The sequence below is a fragment of the Manis pentadactyla genome, chromosome 9 (genome assembly GCF_030020395.1).
Source record: "Manis pentadactyla isolate mManPen7 chromosome 9, mManPen7.hap1, whole genome shotgun sequence".
NCBI classification, from domain to species: Eukaryota; Metazoa; Chordata; class Mammalia; order Pholidota; family Manidae; genus Manis; species Manis pentadactyla.
This window is the reverse complement of record NC_080027.1, coordinates 97125893-97146758: the sequence shown is the minus strand read 5'-3', so window position 1 is coordinate 97146758 and position 20866 is coordinate 97125893. Positions and strand designations below refer to the sequence as shown.

At 41.3% G+C, this 20866-nt stretch overlaps 1 protein-coding gene across 3 annotated transcripts in view; it reads right to left on the bottom strand.

The window, feature by feature from the left end:
* Positions 1–20866, bottom strand: part of KIF26B (kinesin family member 26B) — a 453264-nt gene that overhangs the window by 151083 nt on the left and 281315 nt on the right. The window contains exon 1 of one of the 3 annotated variants that reach the window (XM_057507853.1): positions 2695–3106. The exons of the other annotated variants lie outside the window; for them this stretch is intronic. Within the exon in view, the coding sequence (XP_057363836.1) occupies positions 2695–2717 (23 nt within the window). The 5' untranslated portion in view covers positions 2718–3106. Of the gene's footprint in view, positions 1–2694; positions 3107–20866 lie in introns of those variants that run through there. 3 annotated transcript variants of the gene reach the window in all.

The following is a 20866-nucleotide window of genomic DNA, read 5'->3' as shown; positions in this document are numbered from 1 at the left end:
AAGTCTGGACGGACATAAAGCTGGGGCCCATTAATTCAGACAAAGGCAAAGGGCCAAAACCAGAACCAGGGCAACATGTCTGGTAGGAAAGGTGAGGATGACGCTAACAGAAGCCCTCTTCATCAGAGGGGAAGATCCGAAGATGACGCTTAGTTCCAGAACCTTTCTTGAGCTCCTGACTTTTAGGCCAGAGCCAGTCACTAAGGAAGGTGGAAGAGAACAGTGTGTGTCATGGGAGGGCCTGTGACGAGGGGAGTGGACTGGCGGTTTATCTTGGGCAAAGCTTTTTGCAGAACGCTAAGCCAAATGAATGCCCCTTTGCGTCTGCAAGCTATCGATCAGATTAAGACTATCTTAACCATCTGGTGTTATCAATTTAGACCTTCTGGGCGCTTAACAGAACTTTGCTTGAAACTCCTCAGAGATGACCCACCTCCCTCTCTTTCTCTCTTTCTCTCACCTTGACTTCAGTATTTTTTTAATTGCTCAGCAGTTTTACTAACGTCAATCAGCTGCCTCTCTCAAAGCCTGTTTGCAGGGATCAACATATCTGGCCCCTTCTCTCATTTACCACTAAAAAGCACTCTCTATCTCCATGAAAACCCTGCCCTTGGCGGCTGATCTTGTTGCCCAAAGAGGACACACACGAGGTTCCTGGGGGCTCTGGAGCTGCTCCCCAGGGGACACTTCAGAGGCACAGAGAGGCAGGGCGGGGCGCAGAGGAGGAAAGGCCAGAGGGGTGGGAGCAGGGAAGGAACTTGCTCTGTGAGAATGAGCAGGAACTCGAAAGATTGTTTCTCACTGGGGTTTTAAAGTTTTTCTGGAGAAATCTCCCTCCTTTGTTTAAAATCCAAAAGGGTGACAGACTATCTCCATGAACCAAAGAAGGCTACAACTGGGTTCTGCTCCATGGGGGAATCAAAACCAAGGATGGGGGCTGGAATTTGGGTCAGAGAATTATTCTGTCTCTAGTCTAACTTAGGTTTGCAATGGTTTCCCTTTTACTGGCATGTTTTGCTTTAGCTTTTTCCCCTCCCCTCCAAACCTATTCCAGATGCACGAGTCTGACAGAATCCATATGAACAAGAAACCCAAACAAAACAGCACAAGGTCGAAAGCATTTCCCTCTGTGGTACAACCCCTGCGTGTGCAGAGAGGCACTCACGTGACATTGCCAACATGTGTTTTCTGTCTCAGATTTCCCTTGATAACAAAGGATGTATTTTAAAAGGTGTGGCCCTAGGTACATTTGCCGGCATGAATCTGAGAAGAGTTGGGGATTCAGTTTGGTTTTAGGCTGGTCCCCTCAGGTGCTCAGTGCTGCAGCCCTTGATGATGTTAAATGCCAATCAGTAAAGTTAGGAGCACTTTGAGTCAGGTCTGTGAGATATGATCTCATTCAATTGCTCACAGAGCCAATTTAATATTCAGGAATCAACTGAGCTCATTCAATTCCAAATTTGGCAGCCCTGTGTGTTACATTACAGTACTCTCTCTGTCCAGAACTGGGCAGGGCGTGCTGAAGGGGATCTTTAGAAGGATCTTTCATGATGTTCCAAGACTCAGGAAAGGATGGGGGCTGGGAAATGGAAAGTGGGGAGGGTAGTAGGGGCCTAGGGTATGGATGTGATGCAGAGAGTCAAGATTCACTCAGAGAAGCTCATCATAGTGTCACTCTTACAAACCGCACTTCCTAATCTAAGCAAGTTTCAAGAAGCCAGAGATATTTGTATTAACACTGTCTCATGGACTCAGAAATGAAAAGTTGCAACTGGTCATAAAAAATAACAGCAATCTATTTTGATGTCCTTACCTATGTGACTTATGATCTTAAAAATCTCCTTTAAAATACAGCTTTTTAATCAAGAAAGCTTACGTTACTCTTTCTATACAAAAATAACCTCATTTCAAATTTTAAAGAAAAGGAAAATCATATTCTTTTATTTCAATTTCTGACCCTTTCGGTAGCTGCTACTTTCTCCTGAGAAATAAACTGATTTTGGTCTTCAAGTTATTTGTCTTCCCCTGAATACAGGGGAATTTAAGTGCTGAAATCAAGCCTTAGTACAGAAAGATGGAAAACCCTCTGACGGGCAGAGACTAGAAATGACTAGCTTCCAAATCGCCAGCGTCCTGCAACCCCAGGGCCACCGGACATTCTATTCTGGAACAGGCAGGTATTCTGGCTCAAGAAAAGCTGTAGGGGTTGGAAAGCGAGTTGACATTTAACATTACTTTTAAAAAATCAATCTCATATTTCTGTAGCCAGAAAGAACCTGTTCTGAAACTCACAGGCGAACTTCATTTTTATGATCGTGTGAAGAGAACACATTTCAATTCAGTCCTTGATCCTAAAATGAGCCACTGTCAAATATTTTAGCAACTCTGAATAAGTCTGAATATAGCAATGATTGTCAGTTCAAAAACCTGGATCATTTCTTTCCCATTTTAGTCTCATTCTCCAGGAGATGTTTACAGGTTCTGTATCAGGAGTTGGTGATCTCATCTGATATGTATAGTATTTTGCAAGTCAATTGAACAGGAAGAAAACTCATATAATCTGGACCCTCCTAACTTCTTTGGTATTCTATTTTCACTTTTCTCAAAAGGAAATTAACTAAAAAAGTTAGAGTAAAAAAAAAGGCAACCAAGACAAACCATCTAACTATAGGAACATATATATCTGTTACTTACACTGCTTTCCAATCCATCATCATTGATAAATCATGGCTAAATAATCAAGTGCAGAATCCATTTCTTCACATCTGTTAATAAATAGCTTCTCTCAAATGTCTCTTGCAGATCTGGGGCCATCTCGGGAGGAGGTAAGACAGTGCAGAGGTGAAGGAGAAAAAGCTGGGAAATTCTAAAATCCATGGGGGTCTGGGAATTCTCAGAGCAGACCCCAGTGAAACATTCCTGTGATTCCAGCCTTTGGCTAAACCACGATCCTGGCCTCCCTGAGCTCCCAGCCACCTTTCCAGTCCAGCTCAGCCCCTGCGCCAACATTGCATCTCCCTCCAAGAACACTGCATCTGGGGAAGAGGAAAGCACGGGCTCCTGCCAGCTGGTGCCTGCAAGCACTCTTCTCAGGGGAAGCAGCAACAGTCTCTCTCCTGCCTGCTATCTCAGAGAGAGGGAGGGAGGAAGGGAAAAGCAGAGGCAGGAAGGGAGGGAGGGGGAGAGAGGCGGAGAAGAGAGGAGCTTTACTAATAAAGACCAGCAGAGAGAGAGAGACACTGCTAGAACTCCCATTAACCCACAGTCGCTTAGGAATTTTCTGAATTTTCTAAGCACAGCAGCTGCAAGGCAGACTATCAAAATCAAGTGTTTAAAATTTTTAATTATACATCCATATACACATTAGTACACACAAAGCCGGTAGAACCAAGGTTCTGGATCTGTGTGTGACTGCACGTAAACACTTGTAGACAAACAGAGGCAGGCATATGTCCCCATGAGGATAATATCGACATGCATATATTTCAGTGGAAATGCCTAGTCTCACAGTTTACATGTCTTAAAAGTATTGAAATGCTCTCAGAAATGGGAGCATGCATCAGAAAAACAGTGCCCTTTGCTTCTGATGCCATCTCCAATCATGCCTCCCCAGCTTTGAGGGGGTTCCCGTTTCTTTTTTCCTGCTTCAAGAAAGAAGCCCCCAAAAGGAAGAGGATAGAGAGATGAGGCAGGGGCTCACAATGCGGCTGTCAACTTTGTATGCCACACTCCATTGTGACACTGTAGCCCAGGACTCTACGCAGACAGAGCCAAGGCACAGATTACTGCCCGCGGGAAGGAGTGGCCCAGAGCAGGGACAGGAGACACGCAAATGGGGCTCTGTGATGGCACAGGAGCAGGAGGCTCATAGGAGGAATACAGAACAGCACAGGCAGGAAGGTGAACATGAGGCAGGCACGACCAGGCACACTGTGGTTGAGGTAACCAGGGGACAGACAGTGCAAGACCATCACCCACAATTCCTGAATGCCCTCTACAACCCACCCCTCTCTATACAAGGTGTTTCTCCATGTGCAACTGAAACTGTCTGTGGTAGAACTGCCTGGTGACAGGGTGTTAGAAATGCAGATCCTTGGACCCTACCCCAAAGATTCTAGGTGACCGGTGGGGACCAGAAGCTGCACTGTAACAAGCTCTGCAGTGATTCTGATGCAGGCTGAGGCTTCTGAAGACTCATCTCCTCATCTGGGTTGCATGAGTGGATGGGTGAAAAGCTGAACGAGGTCAGAAGTGATCCGAAGGGAAACCCTGTGAGAACACATGTGCTCTGGGGACAGGGGGGGGCGGGGACAAAACAAAACTGGAACCCAGAGCAGGAGGTGTCACAGGGACAAGAGTCGCAAGAAGGAATGACCTGCTACCTGGAAAACACGCCGTGGCTGTTCACGACTCTGACGCATGCCTTGGCGCTGTGGCCTGAACTCTTCTTCCCCAGGCAAACGTTAAACCCAGAGCAAAGGCTCATTCTCTTGGAAGCTGGTCTACCTCTCCCGGGTGTAGGGAATGGTCCCAATCACATCTTTGTATTTCTCAAGGCAAGTACCTTTATGGATGGCAGTTCTTTAAGGCCAGTCTCTTGCTTCCCAAGTAGATGGGGAGGAGGCTTTTTTATGTAAACTAGATGCTCTCTTAACCATAGTTGTATGTCCTCAAATTCTGAACACAAAGTTGGTATCAATAAATGTGCACTAATTTAATGGTTAAATATATCATAAGAGTATTTCCTTAACCTGGGTGGTTGGTACACAGATGTTTGCTCTATTATCGGTCTTTAAACTGAGCATCTACCTGCACTTCCTATATAACTTTGTATGCATGACACACTTAACAATAAAGAAAAAATTGAAGTCAAAGAACCTGTGATTTGGTCTAGAAAATTAGGACTTGGTGGAGAATGAATAGAAAAAAATTGTGAAGAGCTGAATTAACAAGGAGGTTAACAGGACAAAAGGCAAAGAAAACATCAGGGCGAGGTGACCCCAGTGGGGTGTGCAATGTCATGGGGGTGGTTCTTGGTAAACTGATGTATTTGGGGCTCAGAAAGATGTCATGTTTGTAATCAGCAGGGTAAGGACATGTCCTAAACAGAGATGGGCTGCATGAAATGGGGGCAGAGCTTGCACTAACTATCCTGGGAAAGGACCACCAAAATTAGCAGAAAACATCTCCCACAGTCTTTAGAAGTTTGGAGGACTTGTAAATTAAAAGTTAGGAATCACTCACATTACTAACAGAAAGGATAGATGGATGGACATAGTGGTAAAGGAAGAGGACCCAGAAAAACTCGGGGGTGCACCACTCTCTAAGGAGCATTTAAAATGCTGTTGTATAGTTTTAAAGTGTTTCCTTTGTCATTAAGTCTCCTATATACAACTGAGGAATCATTGCTCAGAAAACTTAAATGACATGCCCCATATCACTCAGCTGACAAATTCCAGAATGAGATCTAGAATCCAAATCCTCCTGTATATAATCTGCTGCATTTTCTATTCTACCAAATTAAGCCCCAGCAGGTGAAAACAGCCATTAAAAGTGGTGAAACAGAGACAGAAAATGAGAAATACCAATAAGACTCTGTCTCAAAACACAAAGGAGAAGCTATCTTATGTTTGGGCACATTTGTCCAAAATTTGTTTAGCAAGCATCAGACTTAGTATATGGAGTTGGGAATCCCTAGTCATGGATCACTGAGAGCAAGGCTTTCTGGGGCAGCCCATATCCAGCGACTGGCAGAGGCAGGGGTTCAAGTCCCCACACATTAAGTCCAATACAGGGACCTGTTGCATCCTTTATGCTCCAGAGCTTCCCCATGGGACTGGCTGTATCCTCACTGGGCCTGTTTGTCAGTTTGACATTCTCCTCTGCACACCCTGTGCCCTTCCCCTCCTTTCTGCAGGTGCTCATCTCCTATAAACGTCATGCGCAGCCAGCTCCACCTTGGTGTTGGCTTCCGGAGAACCCAACCCAGACCCACAGGGTGAAGCAGGGCTGTCCTTGGGTTCCCCCTGAGCTTCACTACGAGCAAGCTCCACACGCAGATGCCTCTAGTGATGGCAAAGCTCCATGGCAACGAAAGCTGACTCTATCAAATGTTGGGCAGCTGGTTCCATCTCCAGGTCTTGGTTTTCTCACGTACAGTAGACCAGAAGCCATGGAGCCGTGCAGCCTCCCGGGCAGCATTAAGGATAGTAAGAGCTCCCGTTCAACCAGAGCAGCTCTGCTTTGATCTGTTTTATGTGTTGAGGATTTCATTTGAAATTGGGGCTTTACAGTTAAATGTGTTTTTGAGAAACATGATCCGTAGACCCCTTCCATCTGCAACACTCTATGATGCTTTGTCCTCAGAATAGCAGCATGGTTCCTAAGGCCATCCATGATTTGGAGAAACAAGTCAACTCACATACAAAGACAAGATTATAATACAGATTAAGTAAAGATGACTTTAAGGCTAAATTCTGGTTTATTGGACAGATAGGGAGTGATATAAGTGATGATGGAATTGAGAATGGTTTCTCGGAGGACCTGGACAATGTATGAGTGTATTCAGCAATCAGAAGGGTTTCCAACAGCAAAGTGAACAGCTTTCAGTTAAAGGAACCACGTCTCGTGGCTGTGGTTTGCAGTGGCCTCCTCCTTCCTCACCCCAAACACAGTATGTAGTGCATGGGACTCATGCCATCTTGAGAGACATAAGACATTACGTCCCAATGTTGCTACCACAGGCCCAACAGAGAGCATTTTCTTATTCCCTCAAAAAAGAACATGCTGTTCCAAGATTAACAAGAAAAATCCAAGCAGTTAATGCTCTAATGACACATTTCATAAAAAATGTGTTTATTAGTATACAAGAAAGGTTTGATGGTTACCAAATAGTTATAAATAATGAAAAAGACTCTTAAAAGAATTATGCCTAAATCACCTGTGAATTTCTCTGTGGGAAGTACCTAATGTATAAAATCCTTATTCATTGAAAGACATCAAGATTGAAATGAATGATGTGTATTCTCAATATACAATGCAGAGATGGTTAAAAAGTAATTTATGTTCCTTGATATTCTGGGCCACTAAACCTGCACACTTATCAATGTTTATATTTGGTAATTATTTTCAACATCCATGTTATCCGGAAAAGAATATTTGACAGAAGGAATGAAGGGACATTATAATGTATACTGAGAGTTGTACATAATGCCTTGTATAGAATCTTTTGCATGTTCAAAACTTCAGTTGTCCACAAATGTGGATCCCAAAACTGCTAATGAGAAAACTGTCATTCTATCACTATTTGGAGAAGTCTTGCAATGTGGGAGCCTAGTATAGGATTTTTTTAAAACAATACTGTTCTATTGCTTAATTTTCCAAGGTTAAATCATTATACAGTTGGTCTTGCAGTAGGAAGTTAAAGACTTGTTTAATATATTCAAAATTAATAAGCTTTTTTGCAGCCTATCATAGCGTTTTGTATGTCCTGTTTTCCAAGCCTCATTATGAGATGGGGATAGCCCTGGACACAGATACATTTTTTTTAACTGAGAAGAAGAGGAAGGGAAGAGCAGAGAGAGAAGAGTGGACAGGAAGGTGTGGGGAGGAGTTGGAGAAGCTGCCCTAGAATGGAGCCCTTTGTGCTGGGTTGGGGTGGCACTGAGCAAGGGGTAGACATAAGCCACCCAGATGAGACAAAATTGGGCCAGGGCCTCCTCCCTCCCAGCTGCCCTGACTTCCTAGCTGTATGCCCACCCACTCTGCCACGTGGTGTGTGCAGGAGACACAGCAGCTCTGGAAGCTTGGGGACTGGTATTTCATTAAGTACCCCCCAGGGTATAAGAAAACGACCAAGGCAGGACCAGGTTCCGTTCCTTAGGAAGCCCTTGCATTGGCTGCACGCACCAGGCCACTCAGTTAGGAGACGGGCGTTGGCAATCTCCTCCAGGGAGCCTTTGGGAAATGCTCCTGGCTAATGCCTGCGATGGGCCCATGCAGAGCCACTGACATCAAATCCCACAGTGTGGCTTAGTTTGCCTTGGAAACTATTAGAAGCTCACCAGAAACATGAATGACACACAAACCTTAACAAGGCAAGACAGCCACCTCGCAGCAAAACCAAGAGTAAACCCCCAGTTCCAGCTCCAGTCCATGGCCCATGCGGGAAGCATGCTTTCTTTCATGGATGATGATCTCTCTTCAAATCCATGGCGCTCTGATGGCCTTGATCTTCATGCTGGCTGACTTCAGAGAGGATTTTTATTCCTCTCAAAAGAACTGAGGAGCTCGCTCCACAGAATACATTTGAGAACAGAGATCTTTTGTTGAAAATAGTCAGAACATCAAACATTCTTTTTTTTTAAATGAAAGGTCAAATACCTCTAATATTTAGTTAGATCTGTGTGGGAAAAAGGAAGCACTTTCAAGAACGTAAATGCCATATTTGGGGAGAGTCAGTATCTTCAAAACTCACTTGACATGTGGTATGAAGACCACATATATGGTGTATGGTCAGCACCACCCAAAAGGAGCATGAAAATCTTGGCACTTCATATAAATTAGAAATTTATTTCATATATACAGCCTAATAGACATGAAAACTGTATGTTAATTAGGTATGCTCACAAGGAAAAATGATATATGAAAGTCTAGATGTCATTTTTAGAAGACAAATTTATGTGTGGTTTAAAAGAGTTTGCCATAAGGCTCTTTTCCAATTAATGTGGATAAGTTTTCAGGGAGAGCCATTCATGACAGGCAGAGTTGGTATCCACTGACATCCTGGAACATCTCCTTCTCTCCACCTTGTTTGTGAAAAGATGTAAGAAAGCATATATACGTTTGTGGGGAAGTTGGGCTTCCTATGGCCAGGATCCTCACTGAACTTAAACCACCTGATTGATGTAACCGGCCTGTTGCTAGGCTACCACTTCCACACCTTTAGGCAACAAGCTATTATTGAGCTATATAGAGAGCTCGGCCCAGTGCTCTGGGCGAGGCAGAGACGCTTGTGCTCAACCTACGGCTGGGAAAACAAGCCGGGTAATAAACCCTTTCACCCCAAAGAATGTTTTGCTGTCAATTTCTTTGGTCACATTGAATCCATAGCGAACTTGTTTGGGGCTGAAACCCATTGGCAAGACAACATTTTATCTAGTTTTTCATTAAATTTTAAATGTCTTGTTGGAAGAAATCATACTATAATAAGCTTTTGTATCAAGTAGTCATAAAACAATAGGCAGACTTTCATAGCAGAAAAGCAGAATCCAGTTATCTGTCCTGGGTCTGCATTTTGTCTTGTCTAAAGTGTGTGCTACCTCAGTTGGTTTATATTCCAGTTCGAATAGTCAGTGACCAAATTTCCAAGGAATTGTATAGCTGTACAGCTGGTCTGCTGTGAGTGTGCAGCAGAGGCAGTAGTTACCGAAATACCAGGGAAGCACAATGTGTGCATGATGAAGCAATCTTCTAGTTCTAAAGACGAAAGTGCAGCAGAGCCAAATTTAGGAAAAGGCTTGACAATCCTCTGTCTGTGTGATAAAGGAAGAGAATTATTTTGGATTGCTGTATGCCTCGAAACATGTCTTAGCAAAAATGTAATTGTTGACACTGCAGGTCACAAGTCTTAATTTTGATATGAATTCTAACTACTAGCCCAGTACAGCAGCTATTCTCCATTTATAAAGTGATCTGTAGATAAAAATGATCTCCACAGTACCTCTGTATGCAAAAACAGAATTATCATCTCTGTTCAGATGTAAGAGAAAGAAATTTATACCACTTGGTTTCATAAAATCATAAAACAACAGATGACAAAAAACTCTACCATCAAAGTAAACTAGATTCATATCTCTCAGCTCAGCTCCAAACACACAACTGTAACAACAAATACCTAACAGGATACTCACCACATGCCAGGCCCAGTTCTAAGGGCTTTGCCTGTATCAATTTCCTTGGTCCTCTACAACTCTGTGTGGCACATATAACACTGTTATCCTTGTTCTATAGATAAGGAAATTGAAACACAAATTAAGCTTCTCTCAAGGTCACACAGTCACTAAATGGCAAAGCCAAGATTTGAACCCACTTGGCCTGGTGTTAGAGGCCCCTCTGTCAAATATTACACTAGACTTCCCTTTGTAAATGAAGTTCTGTAAGCTACTGTTTTGTCTGTGAAGTGGGGATGAAGGTGCTATCTCAAGGACTGCCAGGTGGTCTAAGAAAAAGAATCAGATAGCGCTGGGCAGGTGCATCCTCTGTGCTTAGTCTCTAGTTTAATTAAAGGCAGTGCCCGATTGCTCCCCAGTACTTTGCCTCTATGGGGCCAAGCAGCTGATTCTTCTCTAGGAATATCTGTAAGTGACCTGGCATTGCCTGCCTTCCTTGCTGGTGTCTGGGGAAATGACACTACTAAGTCCTAAGTCTTGACATAAAATTTCCCTTTGGCTGTCATAGATGGAGGCAGCATTTTAGCTCCAGGAAGAAAGGAGCCAGATCCTTTAAGGAAATGAATTTCACCTTTATCCTCTCCCTGACTCTTGTGTAAGATGTTAATCAATTAATTCATCACGTCTTGCCATCCTGGGGCCTCTTCCCAGCTCTTTGGAATTCTTCCTCTTATTCCTCGTGACTTCTCAAGTTGGCCAGGAGCCAGCCCTTGCCCCGGTGAAGTTTGAGGGCTACATAAGCTGCCTTGTCTTGGATGTTCTCCTGAGAATTTGGAAAGAACTCTAAGTCAATTTTTGACAAATTATTGGCAAAAGGAGAAACAGCACCTGCCAATTTGCTTCAGGCATGAGCATGTTAACAGGTATTACACCAGGTGTTACTAATATGTTACAACAAACTCAGTTTTCAACCTATTGTTTGGGTTATATAGCGTTACAGGTTTTGAACTCAACAAACTAATATACTTGTTTCTAATTCAGAGAACTCAGAATGTGTGTTGAAGAATTCAGTCCTCAAGTACGGGATATAATTATTGCAAATGAGCCTTATTTAGAAATCAGAATGTGGGCTAAATGATCAATACTATTTCTTCAAGATAGTCACTTTATAAAGCAAAGACTGGGACAAATGTCACTGCCAGGATTCAGCCAGTCAAGTTCACTGGTGTGAGGCCAGTGTACCGGCAAAACGCCCTGCTTTTTCAGTTCTGCAAGTCAGTCAACAACGTCATGCTAAGAAATTGCAGAGCTGGGCAGAATGCTTCTGAGTGCTTCGCTCCGGGGCTTAGAAGGGATGTCTAAGAAACCACAGTCCTAAACTGCCAATGTTCTCAGCAAGAGCTGGGGCTGTCTACATTCAAGTTAGTAATGACAGGCAGCTACCCAGCCCAAGATAAAGTGTGTGCTTGAAAATTAGAGAACTGAGAGCAAAGTAAAGCCCCCACCCAGGCCTGCCTCAGCATAATCTTGGAGGGAGAATTCCTCCTTAAGAAAATGACCTCTTCAAATAAGATGTGGTAGATATACACAATGGAATATTATTCAGCCATAAGAAAACACATCCTACCATTTGCAACAATGTGGTTGGAGCTAGAGGGTATTATGCTCGGTGAAATAAGCTAGGCAGAGAAAGACAAGTACCAAATGATTTCATGCATTTGTGGAGTATTAACAATGAAGCAAAACTGAAGGAACAAAACAGCAGCAGACTCACAGTCTCCAAGAAGGGACTAGTGGTTACCAAAGGGAAGGAGTTGAGGAGGGTGGGTAGGGAGGGAAGGAGAAGGGGATTAAGGGGCATTATAATTAGCAATCACAATATAGGTAGGTCAAGGGGAAGGCAGTACAGCATGGAGAAGACAAGTAATGACTCTACAGCATCTTAATACGCTGATGGACAGTGACTGCAATGGGGTATGGGTGGGGACTTGATAATATGGGTGAATGTTGAAACCACAATGTTGCTCATGTGAAACCTTCATAAGATTGTATATCAATGATACCTTAATTAAAAAAAGAAAATGACCTCTTCATTTCCATCCCTTCAGGCCCAGGGCATCAATTGGTTAATCTAAAAGACATGTGTACTAATAATAATTATAGCTATTAATAGTTACATATTTAATATATATAATACTAATAAGCTATTTCCAGGAAACATGTGACTTCTGAAGTGATACTGTAGTCTTGGCCTCCCTGACCCCCTAAATTTACTTGTAGGTGGAGATACAGAAAATTTAAGTGGAAACTTGTTGGGTCAGTAAAATTATACTACATAAACAGTTACCTTTTTATCTATAGCTCAGCTGTGTGTCTCTGGCTATTGAACCACATTTATCTGTCCTGAAAAAAATAAAATCAGATAATAATCTTTACTTCCCATGGAATAAGGCAGGAAAAAGTCCATGTGAAGTGGGGACTCTAGCTGACTTGCCTTGTAAATTTACTATGTAGCCCTGATGACATCACTTAGTGTGAAAAGGCTGATTTATTTAACCTCTTCATCCTCTGATGATGTTGTATTAATAGATTATATTTGTAAGGCATTGTGATACTTCCAGCAAGGGATACCCCTACACACATTGCTAGCAATTAGGTCTCTCTTACATTTTCCATATGGGTCCTGCCAAGGACAGTGAGAACTGTCCCAAGTTTGGAGCTTCAAAAACCATTCTTGAGCAAATACTACATGAGCCACTTGCTAGCGTTGATAAGAAGATATTTGGTATTGATAAAGGGTAGTACAAAAATGCAATCAAAGCTCTTTTCACAGTAGTCACACTAGTTGGGCGACCTGCAGCCTCCTGGATGTAGTTGTGTCTGCTTCTGTTAAAGAACTCACGCTCATTTCTTGCTTCCCTTCTCTCCCAAACAAAACTGCGCATTTTCTTCAACAACTTGTACTCTCTGATGCAAGGGGCAGAAGAGTGTCTTCTTTTCCAGCAAAGGAAGTGCAGGTAGGCAAGGGAGGCACAAGGGAGACTTGCCTTGGCTCCTGCCTCTCTCAGATTCCACGTGGAAGGACAGACCAAGAGGCAATGGTGAGACCCACCTTTCTCGTGGGTGGCTATTATATTATTGAAAAGTCCAGGCTAAAAGAAAGCCAAATATTAAGGACTATATCATTGGGAGGAAGAGAACTTGACAGTCCACACAGATTCAAACTTTTCAGGAAGAAATCCCAGTGACAGAGCTCCATGGGATAACACTTCAAAGAAACTACCCCCATTCGGGGGACGGCTGCCGTCTGCTACACTTTGTCCCACTCCTCACTTCTTCTGGTGGCTGCTATGGATGAACAGTTTTCCCTTATGGTTCACAAACAATGTCTTCAGCATGTTCTTCCTCAACCCAGTTGCCTCTCAAGTGAGGATTTTTGCTGGTAGAGTAAATGATAATATTCCACTAGCTTCTAATCAGGCGCCGGAAGCCAAAAGTGAAAACCTTCCCTCCAGGCTGACTCGTCATTGTTTCTCCTGAGGTCTTTGATTCAATTTCCAGCTTATCCAATCACACTAAAGCAACGGGTTGAAAATATTAGAATATAAAATGTGGCAGACCAGGTTCTCATCCCTGCCCTCCCTCTGCTCCCAGGAACACGTCCACAGGGGAAAGAGATAAACAGGGAAGGAAGAACATGGCAGTTTGATGGGTAAGAAATGATGCTTGAATGTTGAGATCTCCTGGAAATTACACGTACAGTTGCATTACTGCTTTAGATGGATGAATATAATATGATAGAGTAAGTGTGTTTTCAAAATAGCTTCAGCTAAGTATTGCTTTTTATTCAATAATTGGAAGTTTTGCCTAAAACCCTGGCATTACTGTAATTATCTCCATTCTTGTTACACTGCCGGCTTGACTTTAAGATATGGTCCCTCAGCATGCATAGCATGATATATATGTGGTTTTGTATTCACTTTCACTATAGGGGTAGTTAGTTAACATTCAAAATGTCTCAATCAAGAATGCACACTTCAAGGATGATTGGTTAGTTAGCACTTGATACATCGAATTTTCATTGTCATTTAATTTCAAAATATTGTGTAAGTTCCACTGAAATTCCTTCTTCAACTCATGGGTTATTTATTAGTGGATTGCTTGATTTCCAAACAGTTGGGGAGTTTCTATTTTCTTTGTCATTAATTTTTAGCTTAATTTCTCTTTGGCTAAAGAACATTCTCTGAATGAATTTAGGGCTTTGAAATTTGTCCAGTCTTGCTTTATGAGACAGCAAACAGTCAACTTTGGCAACTTGGAAAGAATTGTACTATGTCATGTTGAGTACAGTTGTCTATGTACACATATCAAGTAAAATTAATTAAGGGTTGTTCAGATCTTCTATATCCTTGTTGATTTTTTGTCTGCCTGTCCAAGTCCATTGAGTGTTAAAGCCACACAGTATGATTATAGATTTATTTATCCTGTCAGTTTTTGCTTTCTACATTTGGAGCTATGTTATTAGATATATGCAAATTTAGAACTGTTATGACGTCCTTGTGCAATGACCTTTTTATTTATACAAAACGTCCCTATTTATCTTATTTTTTTTTTAAATAATTATTTTTTATTGAAGGGTAGTTGACGCACAGTATTACATTACATTAGTTTCAAGTGTACAACACAGTGGTAGAACATTTATATACATAATTCTAGGTTCCAGCTATCACCCTACCAAGCTGTTACAATATCTTGACTATATTCCTTATGCTATACATTACATCCCGGTTACTTATTTATTTTACCATTGGAAGTCTGTCCTTTTTTTTTTTTTTTTTTGTGAGGGCATCTCTCATATTTATTGATCAAATGGTTGTTAACAACAATAAAATTCTGTATAGGGGAGTCAATGCTCAATGCACAATCATTAATCCACCCCAAGCCTAATTTTCTTCAGTCTCCAATCTTCTGAGGCATAACAAACAAGTTCTTACATGTAGAACAAATTCTTACATAATGAATAAGTTACATAGTGAACAGTACAAGGGCAGTCATCACAGAAACTTTCGGTTTTGCTCATGCATTATGAACTCTAAACAGTCAGTTCAAATATGAATACTCATTTGGTTTTTATACTTGATTTATATGTGGATACCACATTTCTCTCTTTATTATTATTATTTTTAATAAAATGCTGAAGTGGTAGGTAGATACAAGATAAAGGTAGAAAACATAGTTTAGTGTTGTAAGAGAGCAAATGTGGATGATCAGGTGTGTGCCTGTAGACTATGTGTTAATCCAAGCTAGACCAGGGCAATAAAACATCCACGTATGCAGAAGATTTCTCTCAGAACAGGGGGGGTGAGGTTCTAAGCCTCACCTCTGTTGATCCCCAATTTCTCACCTGATGGCCCCCCTGTGACTGTGCCTGTCTTAGGTTGTTCCTCCCTTGAGGAATCTTACCCGTCTCTGGCTAACCAGTCATCTTCCGGGGCCATACAGGGAAATGTGAAGTTGGTAAGTGAGAGAGAAGCCTTATTGTTTGAAAAGGTTAGCTTTTTACTTCTTTGCATATTTATGCCCTGTGGCTTCTATGCCCAGCATTTGTCTTGAGGTATCTTTACCACTTGGAAGAATTATGATACTCGGTAAATTTGATATGAGGCACGAATTCTATTTAAGGGTTGTAATTAGGAAGGAAGAAGAAAAGCTATAGAAGTAGCAGGCGGAAGAAAACATGGGAAGATTGATTATTTATTTGACATATCTTCTTGTAGAGTAACTTCAGCATATATAGGTTTTAAGCTACTACTTAAATTGCGCACACACATTAACATAATAGGAGTATAGTTACATAACCAAAGCATATCTGTAATTACCAGCCATCTCCAGTGAAACCAAGAAAACCAGTTAGGCACCTTAGGCATTTGTGAAAACTTATCTATGATATGGTGGATATTGTCCAACTGAACTTGAACAGTCTGAGAGAAATCAGACAAATTAAAACAACCCATTCCTGGGGACTGTTCACATGTCATATGTTCTTTTAACAGTAAATAGTCTGTAGTTGTAAGATTTTGGAGCGCTACAATTTGCACTTCTCCTAATTCTTGGTTGAGTTCCAACAGTATAGATCCAGTCAAATTTGTTGTTTTACTGTATGCACAGGCCAGCTTAGATATCTCCTTCCTCATTCCCATGGCAAGTCCAGGAACTGGTGGGATGAGTGCATCTACAGCTGTAGCAGTGTGTGGATCTTTGTTGGGGTTTTTTGATGATCATCTTCTGGCATGAGTTTTCCAGAGAGTGCAGATGTTGGAAGTTCTTTTTCATATTGTATCTTAGTTCATTTTTGGGGTAGCCCAATTAGGCTTTGATCCTCTGTATAAACACAAACAGACCCTTTGCCTACACTTTTATATGCCCTTTATACACTTTTGTAGGACTCATTGAAGGTCTTCACACAGGAACTGCCTTTTTTTTTTTTTTTGGTATCATTAATCTACACTTACATGACGAATATTATGTTTACTAGGCTCTCCCCTATACCAGGTCCCCCCTATAAACCCCTTTACAGTCACTGTCCATCAGCATAGCAAATGTTGTAGAATCACTACTTGCCTTCTCTGTGTTGTACAGCCCTCCCTTTTCTCCCACCCCCCATGCATGCTAATCTTAATACTCCCCTACTTCTCCCCCCCTTATCCCTCCCTACCCACCCATCCTCCCCAGTCCCTTTCCCTTTGGTACCTGTTAGTCCATTCTTGAGTTCTGTGATTCTGCTGCTGTTTTGTTCCTTCAGTTTTTCCTTTGTTCTTATATTCCACAGATAAGTGAAATCATTTGGTATTTCTCTTTCTCCGCTTGGCTTGTTTCACTGAGCATAATACCCTCCAGCTCCATCCATGTTGCTGCAAATGATTGGATTTGCCCTTTTCTTATGGCTGAGTAGTATTCCATTGTGTATATGTACCACATCTTCTTTATCCATTCATCTATCGATGGACATTTAGGTTGCTTCCAATTCTTGGCTATTGTAAATAGTGCTGCAATAAACATAGGGGTGCATCTGTCTTTCTCAAACTTGATTGCTGCGTTCTTAGGGTAAATTCCTAGGAGTGGAATTCCTGGGTCAAATGGTAAGTCTGTTTTGAGCATTTTGATGTACCTCCATACTGCCTTCCACAATGGTTGAACTAACTTACATCCCCACCAGCAGTGTAGGAGGGTTCCCCTTTCTCCACAGCCTCGCCAACATTTGTTGTTGTTTGTCTTTTGGATGGCAGCCATCCTTACTGGTGTGAGGTGATACCTCATTGTAGTTTTAATTTGCATTTCTCTGATAATTAGCGATGTGGAGCATCTTTTCATGTGTCTGTTGGCCATCTGTATTTCTTTTTTGGAGAACTGTCTGTTCAGTTCCTCTGCCCATTTTTTAATTGGGTTATTTGTTTTTTGTTTGTTGAGGTGTGTGAGCTCCTTATATATTCTGGACATCAAGCCTTTATCGGATGTGTCATTTTCAAATATATTCTCCCATACTGTAGGGATCCTTCTTGTTCTATTGATGGTTTCTTTTGCTGTACAGAAGCTTTTCAGCTTAATATAGTCCCACTTACTCATTTTTGCTGTTGTTTTCCTTGCCTGGGGAGATATGTTCAAGAAGAGGTCACTCATGTTTATGTCTAAGAGGTTTTTGCCTATGTTTTCTTCCAAGAGTTTAATGGTTTACTGGCTTACATTCAGGTCTTTGATCCATTTTGAGTTTACTTTTGTATATGGGGTTAGACAATGGTCCAGTTTCATTCTCCTACATGTAGCTGTCCAGTTTTGCCAGCACCACCTGTTGAAGAGACTGTCATTTCGCCATTGTATGTCCATGGCTCCTTTATCAAATTTTAATTGACCATATATGTCTGGGTTAATGTCTGGATTCTCTAGTCTGTTCCATTGGTCTGTGGCTCTGCTCTTGTGCCAGTACCAAATTGTCTTGATTACTATGGCTTTATAGTAGAGCTTGAAGTTGGGGAGTGAGATCCCCCCTACTTTATTCTTCTTTCTCAGGATTGCTTTGGCTATTCGGGGTCTTTGGTGGTTCCATATGAATTTTTGAATTATTTGTTCCAGTTCATTGAAGAATGTTGCTGGTAGTTTCATAGGGATTGCATCAAATCTGTATATTGCTTTGGGCAGGATGGCCATTTTAACGATATTAATTCTTCCTAGCCACGAGCATGGGATGAGTTTCCATCTGTTAGTGTCCCCTTTAATTTCTCTTAAGAGTGACTTGTAGTTTTCAGAGTATAAGTCTTTCACTTCTTTGGTTAGGTTTATTCCTAGGTATTTTATTATTTTTGATGCAATTGTGAATGGAGTTGTTTTCCTGATTTCTCTTTCTGTTGGTTCATTGTTGGTATATAGGAAAGCCACAGATTTCTGTGTGTTGATTTTGTATCCTGCAACTTTGCTGTATTCCGATATCAGTTCTAGTAGTTTTGGGGTGGAGTCTTTAGGGTTTTTTATGTACAGTATCATGTCATCTGCAAATAGTGACAGTTTAACTTCTTCTTTACCAATCTGGATTCCTTGTATTTCTTTATTTTGTCTGATTGCCGTGGCTAGGACCTCCAGTACTATGTTAAATAACAGTGGAGAGAGTGGGCATCCCTGTCTAGTTCCCGATCTCAGAGGAAATGCTTTCAGCTTCTCGCTGTTCAATATAATGTTGGCTGTGGGTTTATCATAGATGGCCTTTATTATGTTGAGGTACTTGCCCTCTATTCCCATTTTGCTGAGAGTTTTTAACATGAATGGATGTTGAACTTTGTCAAATGCTTTTTCAGCATCTATGGAGATGATCATGTGGTTTTTGTCTTTCTTTTTGTTGATGTGGTGGATGATGTTGATGGACTTTCGAATGTTGTACCATCCTTGCATCCCTGGGATGAATCCCACTTGGTCACGGTGTATTATCCTTTTGATGTATTTTTGAATTCGGTTTGCTAATATTTTGTTGAGTATTTTTGTATCTACATTCATCAGGGATATTGGTCTGTAGTTTTCTTTTTTGGTGGGGTCTTAGCCTGGTTTTGGTATTAGGGTGATGTTAGCTTCATAGAATGAGTTTGGGAGTATCCCCTCCTCCTCTATTTTTTGGAAAACTTTAAGGAGAATGGGTATTATGTCTTCCCTGTATGTCTGATAAAATTCTGAGGTAAATCCATCTGGCCCGGGGGTTTTGTTCTTTGGTAGTTTTTTGATTACCGCTTCAATTTCGTTGCTGGTAATTGGTCTGTTTAGATTTTCTGTTTCTTCCTGGGTCAATCTTGGAAGGTTATATTTTTCTAGGAAGTTGTCCATTTCTCCTAGGTTTCCCAGCTTGTTAGCATATAGGTTTTCATAGTATTCTCCAATAATTCTTTGCATTTCCGTGGGGTCCGTTGTGATTTTTCCTTTCTCGTTTCTGATACTGTTGATTTGTGTTGACTCTCTTTTCTTCTTAATAAGTCTGGCTAGAGGCTTATCTATTTTGTTTCTTTTCTCGAAGAACCAGCTCTTGGTTTCATTGATTTTTGCTATTGTTTTATTCTTCTCAATTTTATTTATTTTTTCTCTGATTTTTATTATGTCCCTCCTTCTGCTGACCTTAGGCCTCATCTGTTCTTCTTTTTCCAATTTCGATAATTGTGACATTAGACCATTCATTTGGGATTGCTCTTCCTTTTTTAAATATGCTTGGATTGCTATATACTTTCCTCTTAAGACTGCTTTTGCTGTGTCCCACAGAAATTGGGGCTTAGTGTTGTTGTTGTCATTTGTTTCCATATATTGCTGGATCTCCATTTTGATTTGGTCATTGATCCATTGATTATTTAGGAGCGTGTTGTTAATCCTCCATGTGTTTGTGAGCCTCTTTGCTTTCTTTGTACAGTTTATTTCTAGTTTTATGCCTTTGTGGTCTGAAAAGTTGGTTGGTAGGATTTCAATCTTTTGGAATTTTCTGAAGCTCTTTTTGTGGCCTAGTATGTGGTCTATTCTGGAGAATGTTCCATGTGCACTTGAGAAGAATGTATATCCCGCTGCTTTTGGATGTAGAGTTCTATAGATGTCTATTAGGTCCATCTGCTCTACTGTGTTGTTCAGTGCTTCCGTGTCCTTACTTATTTTCTGCCCAGTGGATCTATCCTTTGGGGTGAGTGGTGTGTTGAAGTCACCTAGAATGAATGCATTGCAGTCTATATCCCCTTTTAGTTCTGTTAGTATTTGTTTCACATATGCTGGTGCTCCTGTGTTGGGTGCATATATATTTAGAATGGTTATATCTTCTTGTTTGACTGAGCCCTTTATCATTATATAGTGTCCTTCTTTATCTCTTGTTACTTTCTTTGTTTTGAAGTCTATTTTGTCTGATATTAGTACTGCAACCCCTGCTTTCTTCTCACTGTTGTTTGCTTGAAATATGTTTTTCCATCCCTTGACTTTTAGTCTGTACATATCTTTGGGTTTGAGGTGAGTTTCTTGTAAGCAGCATATTGATGGGTCTTGCTTTTTTATCCATTCTGTTACTCTGTGTCTTTTGATTGGTGCATTCAACCCATTAACATTTAGGGTGACTATTGAAAGATATGTACTTATTGCCATTGCAGGCTTTAAATTCGTGGTTACCAAAGGTTCAAGGTTAGCCTCTTTAGTATCTTACTGCCTAACTTAGCTCGCTTATTGAGCTGTTATATACACTGTCTGGACATTCTTTTCTTCTCTCCCTTCTTGTTCCTCCTCCTCGATTCTTCATATGTTGGGTGTTTTGTGCTGTGCTCTTTCTAGGAGTGCTCCCATCTAGAGCAGTCCCTGTAAGATGTTCTGTAGAGGTGGTTTGTGGAAAGCAAATTCCCTCAGCTTTTGTTTGTCTGGGAATTGTTTAATCCCACCGTCATATTTGAATGATAGTCGTGCTGGATACAGTATCCTTGGTTCAA